The sequence below is a fragment of the Hemiscyllium ocellatum genome, chromosome 37 (genome assembly GCF_020745735.1).
Source record: "Hemiscyllium ocellatum isolate sHemOce1 chromosome 37, sHemOce1.pat.X.cur, whole genome shotgun sequence".
Lineage (NCBI taxonomy): Eukaryota > Metazoa > Chordata > Chondrichthyes > Orectolobiformes > Hemiscylliidae > Hemiscyllium > Hemiscyllium ocellatum.
In genome coordinates, this window is record NC_083437.1 from 35,943,687 (window position 1) to 35,957,548 (window position 13,862).

Genomic DNA, 13,862 nt, shown 5'->3' on the forward strand with positions numbered 1-13,862 from the left:
AACATCACACCAATTACAATGTTTTAAAGGCATCTAGATGGGTATATGAATAAGAGGGAGTTAGAGGAATAGGACACAAAAAATAAACAGATATTAAAAACCTTCTGAACATTACAAAGAAAAACTGACACACATTCACACATTTATGTAAATTCATTGGACAGGATTGATGGGGTGGGCAAGCACATGGGAAGGTGGCAACATAAGCTGAGGCTGCCTTGCCATCCATTTCTCCCACCCATCCATGGCCACATTCCCCAAGGTAAGATGTAAGCAGTGGGCAGCTCCTTGTTCAACAGTCAATGGCCTATTAAGGCCTCATGCCAGAGGCTGACTGGAATTTTCCAACTGTCCTCCAGATACTCTCAGAGGTACAGGCCAGCAAGTGGCACATTGTCAAGAGGGTGGAACAGGACTCCAGGTGGGCATTGAGATCTCTCCTCCCTGTCTGAGCACACCAGGGGTCTCGCCCACTGCACTGCCATGCCATGACTGTTCCATCAGCTTGCTTTCCTGACCTTAGAAGTTAAAGAGTTGAGAGACAGGGCACATCATCTTGAACTGTCCCCTCACTCTCTCTTACTCGGAGAATTGAGTATCTGCTCTTCTCCGTTGGTGGGCCCTGTAACTGTAAGGGCCTGCCCGTCAGCCATCCTGGTGCCAACCTGGGCTGGTACTCAGGTGCCACAATTCCCAAGTGCACAAGCTCGTCATTACTTCACTATTAATATCACCAGCATCTCTGAAATAAAATTAAGCACCAACACTGCAGTCCCTCTAGAAATGGCAATCTACTTGGTGACGGACGTCTTCAGCACAGAAGCTCATCTTTTGTAATACTCAAATAAATAAAGCTACAGAAAGTGCCATAAAATCTTACCACGTTTGGCAGCTTAGTGGAGACAGAAATGGAGTTAATGCTCTGAGTCCAATACAATTCCTCTACGGAACTCAAGCAGACTCATATTGGACTCAAAACATTAACGATGCTCATCCCTCCAGAGATGCTGCCAGTCCTGTTTTATTTAGTAGAAACAAAAGAAGAAATTGCTGGAAAATCTCAGCAGGTCTGGCAGCATCTCTGAAAGGGAAGCACCTGAACAATGAGCCTGAAATGCTAGCCTGAAATGCCAGACCAGCTGTTTCTGTTTCTGTTTATAATAATTACAACATTTGCAATTGTTTGTGTTTTTCTATAGTTTTGGGGTGGGCATTGCTGCCTGGATCAGCATTTGTTGTCCATTCCAAATTGCCCAGGTGAAGGTGATGGTGAGCTGCCTTCTTGAACCATTGGAATTTCTCAAACACTTTCTGCCCTTATTTCAGATTTCCAATATCTACAATACTTTGTTTTTGTTTCAGTGGTACAGTTGGTGCAGGAAATGGAGGTCTATGTGGCCCTATCTTAACACCGTGTCCTGGTTGTGGTCAAGCTGTATCCTTGGGGTAGTCTAGTTCAGGTGATATGCCTGACAGTCCATCCATAGTTGGGTACACAATGCCCACATGAACTATCCGATATTCTCCCTGAGAAGCACCACCAGCAAATATTCAACACTTCAGGAACCAAAGCAACTATAACAGAGATGATGGGAGTCATCCTGACAACAGCACAAATGTGGTAAAACAGTAGCTAAAATCTCATGGTAGATTTTTATCTGTTTTTGCCATTGGCTCTCATCTGGTTAAGCTCCCAATTATTGGATAACCAGTCAGGTACAAGTCACCACACTCTGGGACAGCAAAATCTCCAACATCCTGACTTACTCGGACAACCTGCAAGACCAACTCCTTGGGCAGCAGTTACGTTATCAAGACAACAGCCATAGACGGAATTGCTGCAGTGTTGTTGTGGGGCAGATGGCGGTATTGCAACTGTGGAAAGATTGAGGGAAAGTATGTTAAACAGATCATATATTGAACACACACTAATACATGTGTACCAGCCAGAAAATCAAATACTCATTTGGATTTTATAGGGTGAATACCAAAGGTTTTGTTTTGTCACCCAGATCCTGTTGCCCCTCTCTGTGGTACGGCTGTTGAGAAAGACCATAATACATTGCAGCAAATGTAAGCCAATGAGCCTAGCTCCATTATTCAATGAGGTCATGGCTGATCTGATAATTCTCCGCTTGGAGACAGTAAGGACTGCAGATGTTGGAAGTCAGAGTCATTAGAGGTGGAAGTGGAAAAGCACAGCAGGTCAGACAATGGCCTGAAACATTGACTTTTCTGCTCCTTGGATGCTGTCTGACCTACTGCTGCCTTTCCAGCTACACATCTACTGACTCTGATACGCCTCCACTTTCCTCTCCTGCCTTTTTCCCATAACCCCTGATTCCTTTCCTGACCAAGGATCTCTCTCTCTCCTTCAGTTTTTATAGTACTGAATGACCCAGCCTCAACAGCCCTTTGCAGTAAAGAATACCATAGATTCACAACCCTCCGTGAGAATAAATTTCTCCTCATCTCTGGTCTGTATGTGCAACCAGAGATTGTTCCCTCTAGTCCTACACTCTCCCACAAGTGGAAACAACCTCTCCACATCTATCCCATCATGCTCCCTACAAATCTTATTTGTTTCAATAAGGTCACCTCTCATTCTTCTGAATCCTAATGAGCACATGCCCAATCTACTCAATCTCCCCCCTCCCTCTCCATACTTGGTATCAGCCAATTGAACCTTCTCTGGACTGCCTGTAATATCACTAAATATTCCTTTCAATAAGGGGCAGAAAACTGTTCACGGTATTCCAGCAATGATCTCAAAAAACACCTTGTACAGCTTTGGCCAAACTTTCTTACTTATATGCTCCATTCCACTTGAATAGAACCATAGTGATGTACAGCACGGAAACAGACTCTTCGGTCCAACTCATCCAATGCCGAACAGATATCCCAAATTAATCAAGTCCCACATGCCAGCACTTGGCCCATATACCTCCAAACCCTTCCTATTCACGTATCCATCCAGATACCTTTTAAATGTTGCAATTGTACCAGCCTCCACCATTTCCGCTGGCAGCTCATTCCATATACGCAACACCCTCTGCATGAAAAAGTTGCCCTTTGAGGTCCCTTTTAAATCTTTCCCCTCTCACCCTAAACCTATTCCCTCTAGTTCTGGAACCCACCACCCCCAACCCCAGGGAAAAGACCTTAACTATTTGTTGTTAGGGTACAGAATGATGCAGCAGATTGGAATAGGTGCGTCAAATTTGAAAGCCAAGATTTCTATGGTACATTTTCAAGCTGGTTTCTGTTGTATGGGGAGATGCTTCCAGAGATTTGCTGACAGTGTGAACTGCTGAGGTCATGATCGAGGTGTGGGGAGTGTGGAGTGCATGGTTTTATCTCAGAATCACAGAATTATTATGGCACAGCAAAGAGGCCCTTCTGACCATTGTGTCTGTGCCAGTGCTCTAAATAACCAACCGAATTAGTGCCATTCCCCCCAGTTTCTTCCTATGCAATCCCGCATAATCTTCCTTTAAGGTAATAAACCAAGTTCCTCTTGAGTGCCTTGATTGAACCTGCTGCTTCCACAGCACGTTCCAGATCTCAGGATTGCATTCACGGGACCTTCCAGAATTCATGCAGCAATGGCAGAAGGGATTCAGAGGTCGAGAGGTCACCAGGAAAGCGTGACCTTGAAAAGCGTCAGCAACGACTTTGTATTGGGAAGGGTTGAAGATGGGACCTGTAATTTGTCATAAGGCCTTTATACCAGTTGCCTATTTGCAGACTGCCAGCTTAGCTCCCAGACTAATGGAAGCTTTCAGCATGGAATTAGCTGTTAATTATAAGACTACTCCTGCTGGATAACTCAGTGTATACAATGTGGAAGCACCCACCCAAATAACTAATGATTGAATTTTGGTTTTTTGCACTGAAAAAGACAATCATGCCTTAGTCGCAAGTGGGAACAGCAAGATATTCCAGTGGTTTAGAAAAAGCCTTGCTCCCTTTCTAATTAATCTATCTGGCCATACTCAAAAGCCTGCTGTCTTCAAGTTTTGGTTTAGTCATGTGCTTTTAATGCAATTATATCTCACTTCACAGCACTTCAAACAACTTAAGTAGGGAAACAGCTGATCCCAGTCATTTCTAGCCCACACTGCATCTGGTCCTACACTCAAATCAGATTCTAAATCAGCTTCTACAGGCTGCTTCAAAGCAAATTTAAGAAACACTGATAGACAAAAAAGAAATGCCGTGGTTCCACAGCTCTCTCTGATCTTGATTCAAAGTTTTAAAAACAGATTAAAAGACCATTTCTGTAAGATATGGTCAAATCTTTAATCCTACTGCCGGTCAGGACTGCCTGTGCTAACACAAGTCGTGATGCTGCGTGGCATTTCTGGATTGGGTTTCCATACCATTCTGAGTCACATTCCATTATAATGTCACAAGAGTGCAGTGATTATCTCGGGTCAGTTAACTTATGTTTCTTAATCAAAGCAAGTTTCTGCTTTAGACTTGCGAGCCTAGTCATAGATTATGGCTTTGTCTCTGACTGAGTGACAAACTCAGTGCCACTAATGGTAGGTAACTCTACTTGCAGTCTCCTCAGAGGCATTCTGAACTCTTCTGAATGGGAAACAGACTGGTGCTGGAGAGGACATGAAAGGATTGTGGCTGAGTTGAAAGGGCTTAATTCAACTGAGGAGCTGAAGGTGTTTCTTTATTATTCATTGATGGGATGGGTGCATCACTTAGAGTCATAGAAATGTACAGCACGGAAATAGACCCTTTGGTCCAACTCGTCCATGCCAACCAGACATCCCAACCCAATCTAGTCCCACCTACCAGCACCTGGCCCATATCCCTCTAAACCCTTCCTATTTTCAGATACCCATCCAGATGCCTTTTAAATGTTGCAAATGTACTAGCCACCACCACTTTCTCTGGCAGCTCATTCCATTCATGTGCTGCCTTCTGAGCGAAAAAGTTGCCTCTTAGGTCTCTGGTATATCTTTCCCCTCTGACCCTAAACCTATGCCCTATGATTAGATTACTTACAGTGTGGAAACAGGCCCTTCGGCCCAACAAGTCCACACCGACCCGCCGAAGCGACAACCCACCCATACCCCTACATATACCCCTTACCTAACACTACAGGCAATTTAGCACGGCCAATTCACCTGACCCGCACATCTTTGGACTGTGGGAGGAAACCGGAGCACCCGGAGGAAACCCACGCAGACACGGGGAGAACGTGCAAACTCCACACAGTCAGTCGCCTGAGGCGGGAATTGAACCCAGGTCCCTGGCGCTGTGAGGCAGCAGTGCTAACCACTGTGCCACCGTGCCACCCCTGGTTTTGGACTCCCCCACCACTTTGTCTATTTATCCTATCCATGCCCCTCATGATTTTATTAACTTCTATAAGGTCACCCTTCAGCCTCCAATGCTCCAGGGAAAACAGTCCTAGCCAATTGAACCTCTCCCTATAGCTCAAATCCTCCAACCCTGAAACATCCTTGTAAATATTTTCTGAACCCTTTTAAGTTTCAAAACCTCTTTCTGATAGGAAGGAGACCAGCATTTATTGCCCTGGGGAGGTGTGGTGTGCTGCTTTCTTGATCCATTGCAATCTTTGGGATGTGGTGACATCACAGTGTCATCAGGGAGAGAATTTCAGGATTTTGTCCCAGTGACAGTGAAGGGATAACAACAAATCTTCATGCCAGGATGGGGTGGGACATGGGGAGGAACTTTTTGGTGATGGTGTTCCCATGCATCGTTTACCATATCCTTCTCGGTAATAGAGATTGTGGGTTTGGAAGGTGCTGTCGAAGGAGCTGACTGAGTAGATTGTTGGTGTTCCAAGTGACAGAATACTAATAATGCAATTCCTGATTCACCATAAGCCGGAATTATAGCCTCATAGTTTCATCGGATATTTTGACAACTTTCCCAGGTAGATACTGATTAGTTTAAAAATGATCTCCCATCAGCACCTACTAAGATTAAAACTTAAAATACAGAACAACCTCGATTATCTGAATGAGACAGGTGGGGAGCATTTTGTTTGGATAACTGAGAGTTTCGATAATGGATTGTTTACATAATGGATAGGGTTTTTAACGGGACCTTGAGATCTTGTTTGGATGATCCAAAATTCAGATAATTGATGTTCCAACAATCAAGGTTGTACTGTACTGAGCAAATTTTAGCATTGCTTTTCTTCATCTAAAACGTTAATTAGCATTAAGCCCTACTATCATCACTGGAAGGCATTTTTGAGGGAGTTTGCTGAGCGTGATGAAGTTGGATGAAAAGCATAATTAAAGCTTCTTCAATTCAGCAACAATTTGCTGAACAGCATCACACCCAGACCCACCTCTCTACTCTATCTTTGTAACTCCACATTAACCTTGGTCAACCTACCTAACCTATACATCCCTGCCACTATAGGGCAATTCAGCTGGGTCAATCTATCCAACCTGTTTACCTTTGGACTATGGGAGAAAAACTGGGGCACCCAGAGGAAATTTGGATGGAAGGCTCACTGAAATTTTTACTACAACTTTGATGGGCTGGCGATTGGAAGGGCTGCTGAGCAGACTTATGTCAGCGAGGGTCAATGACCCTCATCCCAATCCAGTGCTGCCTTGGACATTAGAAAGAGCCCCTTTCCACTTTGTTCATGTTGGAGAGACAAATGTGTGTGTGTGTGTGTGTGTGTGTGTGTGTGCGCACGTGTCTGTCTTCGTTCTGCCTGCCATGCTTTAATTAAATGGCTGCTACCAACTTCAACACATCCCCACCCCAGGTCAGTCTGACTCCCAGTTTCGGTTCCGACTGTCTGTTGACTGGACAATATCCAGCCGAAGGGAAACCAAATTGTGGTCGAGTGTCCTAAATAAATCTAAGGCCTCTATGACAGATCATTAGATTACAATGAATAGATGAAAATGGCACTCACCCTCACAGGCACCAGGCATGATGACCTGAAGGTCCTTCTGCATGTTACAGCGCTTCATCCTCAGTGCACACTCATTATCATAGGTTATCCCATCAGTCCCACAGACCTAGCCAGAGAAAGAGAAGGCAGTCTCACATCAAAAGGGAGAATAAAGGACAAATACCTTCAAAGGAAAAATACTCAACCCTGTGGAAAAAGTAGCATTGGGTAAGTTGAAACATCTGCTACAAGTATCATTCCCAGCAGGATTTTAAAAAAGGACAAAACCTTGAACAGAAATACAGCTGACAGGAATGAAAGGAACTTTGTTCAATTCACAAACTCAACACCGTCTTTTTTCTAAGTAAGCTTCTCTCCCCTTTTTGAAGAGGAAGTTCTTTCTAAAAGATGTTCCTTCCTCTTGCTTCAGGCTATCAGCAGCACCTTCAACAAGGCCTCCCAGATTAAAAATTCCACAAGCCCACAGTTTGATCCCTTCCTCACCGCCCCCAGCCCCACCAACTGTGGGAGACCAGAAAGCAATTTGAATATCTGTAGAAATTCCAATGGAGATGAGAGGAGCAAGTTATAAATTCAATAACGCAGTGACTGTGAGATGCAATCTCTTGTGGCAAACACAGTTCAGATCCAAAAAATTTACATTTGACCTCTCACCTCTATTTCAGGCATGGAAGGTCACGACACATTCACTCATTTTTTGGATTTCTTTTGTATCTTGGGAATCCTCGATGTGCACCTAAACAGGTGGACGGGGCTACAGTTTAACACAACAACCAGAAAATAGAATTTTTGGCAGAGCGGTGCTGCTGTGGTAAACGTCAGCTGATACTGAGGTATCAGTCTAGTTCATGCATTCAAATGAGGGAATTGGGCCTGAACTCCTTTGATTCTGAGATGAAACAGTTGCCTTTGAGCTAAGCAGACAAAGCATGCATTGCTAAAGTCACTTGCCCTGGGGAGTGTCAAAATAGAATAGTATAATGGCATTGAATGGAAGTGGCATTGATTTATAGAAGCTCTAAATCTAACCCAGTGCACATGAAAGCTCTGGGTGATAAGTTAAAGAGGTCCTAACAAAATGGACCTCAAATTGACGGGTATGGTTATTGAAAAAAAAAATCAATGCTGGGTCCTATAAATAACAGTAATGTCACTGCTGGCACCTCCCATTAATCTCACTGGCCACTGCAAAGGAGGAATGAAACTGCATTGAGGCCCATTCTAGGGCACGGACTCAATTATTACATTGATGTGCAGCACAGAGACATCCTCTTTATCGTCATCTGGATTCATGTAAAGATGTCGTACATGGGGCTCCTTGCACCTTGCTGTGTCTAACCCTTCTGTTCCTTTGGTCCTGAAATACTTGTTCAGATCGCCCTTAACGATACTATTCAGTTCAGCTACTCCATGTGGTAGCAAGTTGCACATTCTCATTGTTCTCAGGGTAAAGGGATTTCTCCTGAAGCAGAAATGGAGCAGAATGGATTGATTCATCAAGTAACTGGGCTTAAAATTTGCTCTGCTCTTAAATTTGCAATTGATAAACCCAAAACTAGACATGCTCATCATACAGGCATGCAATTCTTCCCTTGTTGAAAGGCACATTTAGGAGCAGGCTCATCATATTGCAAGATATTAAAATACAAGTTTCGAATTAAGGGCTCTTGACCAAGATAGCCTGAAGGACTGAGTGGCAGCCTAGGTAATTTATAAGTGCAGGAACAATAGGATGCCTTATCATCAATCATCAGAGTGCTTTTGTTTTCAAAACGAAGAACAGGGATAAAGGAATCACTTTTCGTGACACTATTACAAAGCTTCATCTTAATTTGGAGAGCTGCCTGTGGTAGTGACGAAAACCAGGAGAGTCATTACTCACAGGATTCCGAGGGACATTGCGACAGAGGAATTCACAAACACAGCGGTCATCTTCCGCATCCTCGTCCCACGTTCCGCCATATTTTCGGCACCGTTCCTGCTCGCACTCATTGTCCTCACCTGAGCCCGACCCTCCGGAACCACATTCTGACAAGAGCAAAAAGACAGGCAGAATACTGCTGAGATGCAAAAACTGGCACAGAAAGCAACGGGAAAGGGGTTGGGGGCAATTTAACCAGGAGGTCAGAACATCAGAACAGTCCTGTCCTTAAGCAGTCAGGATCCCCCATTGTCTGTGTTTTTAATTTGCTCTCTTCTGTGGACAGCAAGAATGCTCAAAGTTAATGGAGTCCTCCCTTTATCTACTGCATGCATTCAGGACCCCATTGCAATTTCAAATCTGGGCTTCAGAGAGAAAATACATTGTTTTTCTTCACAATTTTTCGCTGGAGTGTCAAAGGCTGAGGGATAAACTTAGAGGTTTATAAAATCATGACAGGCATGGATAGCCAAGGTCTTTTCCCCAGGGTGGGGGAGTTCAGAACTAGAGGGCATAGATTTAAGGTGAGAGGGAAAAGATTTAAAAAGAACCTGAGGGGGCAACTTTTTCATGCAGAGGATAGTGTGTGCATGGAATGAGCAGCCAGAGGAAGTGCTGGAGGCTGGTATAATTATGACATTTAACAGGTATCTGGATGGGTATATGAATAGGAAAGGCCAACAGGGATATGGGCCAGGTGCTGGCAAATGGGACTAGATTAGTCTAAGAGGAGTTGGACCGAAGGGTTTGGTTCCTTGTTGCATAACTCTATGACTCTACAAATAAAAAAAGTCAAAGGTGAACATAATGCCAAGGCCAGGAATCCAAACCTTACCATCTAGACTGTAAGCAAGTCTGTCAAATTATATTCATGGAGAAGAATATGAAATATTTGTATTTATTTGCTGTTAATGCAAAAAAAAACAGAGAAGAAGGAGAAGGAAACAAGAGCACTAAAGGGTCCCTAAAGAGGAAGAGAATAAGCATCATATAAGTCAAGATGCATTTATACAAATGAACTCCAAATTATAACAAAGTGCATTTTGAGCTTATAGATTTTTGCATTTAGCAGTACCAAGTTATAAATTTCATGTTAGCATGACAAACATTTCCATTTATTGGTCATTTACCATCTTAACATAAACTGGGGAGCCAGAAAATAACCAAATACCTCTCTCCCCAGGCAGTGTATAAATGTACCTCCGATAAGACCATAAGACATAGGAGTGGAAGTAAGGCTATTCGGCCCATCGAGTCCACTCCGCCATTCAATCATGGTTGATGGGCATTTCAACTCCACTTACCAGCGTTCTCCCCGTAGCCCTTAATTCCTCAAGACAACAAGAATCTATCAATCTCGGCCTTGAAGACATTTAGCGTCCCGGCCTCCACTGCACTCCGTAGCAATGAATTCCACAGGCCTACCACCTTCTGGCTGAAGAAATGTCTCCGCATTTCTGTTCTGAATTGACCCCCTCTAATTCTAAGGCTCTGTCCATGGGTCCTAGTCTCCTCGCCTAATGGAAACAATTTCCTAGCGTCCACCCTTTCCAAGCCATGTATTATCTTGTACGTCTCTATTAAGTCTCCCCTTAATCTTCTAAACCCCAATGAATACAATCCCAGGATCCTCAGCCGTTCCTCATATGTTAGACCTGCCATTCCAGGGATCATCCGTGTGAATCTCCGCTGGACACGTTCCAGTGCCAGTATGTCCTTTCTGAGGTGCGGGGACCAAAACTGGACAGTACTCCAGTGGGGCCTAACCAGAGCTTTATAAAGTCTCAGTAGCACATCTCTGCTTTTATATTCCAACCCTCTTGAGGTAAGAGACAACATTGCATTCGCTTTCTTAATCACGGACTCAACCTGCATGTTTACCTTGAGAGAATCCTTGACTAGCACTCCCAGATCCCTTTGTACTTTGGCTTTACTAATTTTCTCACCATTTAGAAAGTAGTCTATGTTTTTATTCTTTTTGCCAAAGTGCAAGATCTCGCACTTGCTCACGTTACATTCCATCAGCCATTTCCTGGACCACTCTCCCAACCTGTCTAGATCCTTCTGTAGCCTCCCCACTTCCTCAGTACTACCTGTCCCACAGTAGCACAGGTCAAAATTGATTTTAAACTCCTTCACTCTCAGAGGTGTGAAAGCAAGTGCTGAGGATGACACAAAATGCTGGAGAGCGATACGACTATAAAACCACAGGAGCAGAAATTAGGCCATTCAACTCATCACGTCTGGTCCGCCAGTCAATCATGGCTGATAGGTTTTTCAACCCCATTTTCCCACTTTCTCCCCATAATCTTTGATCCCCTTGGCAATCAAGAACTTATCTATCTCTGTTTTAAACATATTTAATGACTTGGCCTCCACAGCCCTTTCTGGCAATGAATTCCACAGGTTCACCACTCTCTGGCTAAAGAAGTTTCACCTTATCTCTATTCCAAAGGGTCTTGCCTTTACTCCAAAGCTGTGCCCTCAGGTCCTTGTCTTGATATAGACAGGTTAGGCAAAAGACTGGCAGATGGATGTGGGGAAATGTCAGGTTATGCACTTGGCAGGAAGAATAGAGGAGCTAAATGTTGTTCAAATGGGGAAAGACTTAGGGATTGAGAATCCACGTGCATGAATCACAAAAGCTGGCATCCAAGTTAAGCTAGTAATAGGGAGGGAAAACAGAATGCTGGTCTTTATTTCAAAGGGAATGGAGTATAAGAGTAGGACGGTTTTACTAAAACTAATCAAGGCACTAGTCAGCCCATAGCTGGAATACTGTGAATGATTTTGGGCCCATTATCTAAAGAAAGATAGCATACCTCTGGCATATGACTGGCATTGGAGTCGGTCGAGAGAAAGTTCTGTGTTACAAGGGGGAAGTTGAGTAGATTAGGCCTGTATTCATTAGAATATATAAAGGATATGAGGCAACCTTATTGAAACATGCAGGATTCTCAGGTAAATTGACATGGTTGATGATGGAAAAGTTCTGTACTTTCTTGGAGAGTCTAGGATCAGAGGGTGTAGAGTCGTAGAGATGTACAGCACGCAAACAGACCCTTCAGTCCAACTTGTCCATGCCGACCAGATATCCCAAACCTAGTCCCACCTGCCAGCACCTGGCCCACATTCCTCCGAACCCTTCCTATTCATATACCCACCCAGATGCCTTTTAAATGTTGCAATTGTACCAGTCTCCATCACTTCCTCTGGCAACTCATTCCACACACACACCACCTTCTGCGTGAAAAAGTTGCCCCTTGGGTCTCTTTTATATCTTGCTCCTATCACCCTAAATCTATGCCTTCTAGTTCTAGACTCCCCCACCACAGGGAAAAGACATTGTCTATTTACCCTATCCATGCCCCTCATGATTTTATAAACCTCTATAAGTTTACCCCTCAGTCTCCGATGCTCCAAGAAAAACAACCCTCGCCTATTCAATCTTTTCCTACAGCTCAAATCCTCCAACCCTGGCAACATCCTTGTAAATCTTTTCTGAACCCTTTCCAGTTTAACAACATCCTTCCAATAGGAAGGAGACCAGAAGTGCATGCATTATTCCAAAAGTGGCCTAACCAATGTCCTGTACAGCCGCAACATGACCTCCCAACTCCTATACTCAATACTCTGACCAATGAAGGAAAGTACACCAAACGCCTTTTTCACTATTCTATCTACCTGCAACTCTACTTTTAAGGAGCTATGAACCTGCACTCCAAGGTCTCTTTGTTCAGCAACACTCCCCAAGACCTTACCATTAAGTGTATAAATCCTGCTAGGATTTGCTTTCCCAAAATGCACCACCTCGCATTTATCTAAATTAAACTAAATTTATCTAAATCTGCCACTCCTCAGCCCATTGGGGATCTCAGAATAATTGGTCGCAACACTTAAAATGAAATGAGGAGGAATTTCTTCTCTCAGAACCTGAGAAATGGTGGAATTCATTACCAAAGAGGTCCGGAGAGGGTGGCTCATTATGTATATTCAAGTGTAAAACAAACAAATCTTTAATCAGGAAGGGAGTCAGGGTTTATGGAGATAAAGTCAGGAAAGTGAAGTTGAGGATTATCAAATCAGATCAGGGTGGAGCAGACTCAATGGGCTGACCGGCCTACTTCTTCTCCCATGTCTTATCGTCTTGTCATCTCCTTTCCTCACTTCTTTCCATAATTCAAATCCATCCCTTTTGAAGAGCTCTGACCAAAGTAAGTGAACACAGAAGATGCATCTTTCAAATGTCCTCACTCCTTCCAACAATTTAATGCAGCACTAGGCTTTCAGCCACCTTTAGAATTAGCAACTTGTTTCCCTAAAGCTATGTTCAATCATTCGTGCAAATGATTTGAAAATTAAAACGAACAAACCTTGTAACATAAAAGGGACCAGATTTTGCATCCTAATTTTAGATCAGTCATTGTACAATCATTCACAATAAACCAAGTCTTTGTATTACAAACATTTATGCTTCTTTCTTTAATAGAATAATACCTATGTGCCAAATAACTATTTCTACTAAATTACATTAAAGACACTTTAAAGTCACCATGTACATCACTGAACACCTCAGGAACAGTATTTAGGGAGCATTTACCATCAAACTTCTAGCCTCTCTATCATCCCCAGTGCATGAGCAAAGATCAATTGCTCACATTTCTGTTTAAATGTAATTTTTCTAGTTGTATTTTGCTTTTTCTGACACCTTATTACAGTTGTTATTGATGCTTAATGTTGAAGAGGTTTGGAGAGCCAGTATGGCACCATTCTACGAAGCATTCAGAGTGATCATTCAGAACAGAGTTGACAAAACTCTTCCTACTCGAGTGCCAAGGGTAAAAATTCCACAGCACCGTGTAAATCACAGGCTTGGTTATTGTTTCCTGAACCTTAGAAATCAAAGGAGATTATACAACATGACAAGGGTAGTGAACTAGGAAATTTGAAATGAAAAGCATTGGGTTATCTATCTGCGCGCTAAGTGCACCAGGAGATCAGTGTACT

The 13,862-nt window shown here is 43.3% G+C and overlaps 1 protein-coding gene across 3 annotated transcripts in view; it reads right to left on the bottom strand.

Annotated features, from left to right (window-relative positions):
- agrn (agrin) overlaps nt 1-13,862 on the bottom strand; it is a 526,525-nt gene that overhangs the window by 95,084 nt on the left and 417,579 nt on the right. For all 3 annotated transcript variants that reach the window (XM_060852337.1, XM_060852336.1, XM_060852339.1), the window contains 3 exons: nt 8,817-8,962; nt 6,935-7,040; nt 1,768-1,875 (listed from right to left, as the gene is read on the bottom strand). In XM_060852337.1, coding sequence (XP_060708320.1) covers nt 1,768-1,875; nt 6,935-7,040; nt 8,817-8,962 — 360 coding nt within the window. The remainder of the gene's footprint in view (nt 1-1,767; nt 1,876-6,934; nt 7,041-8,816; nt 8,963-13,862) is intronic.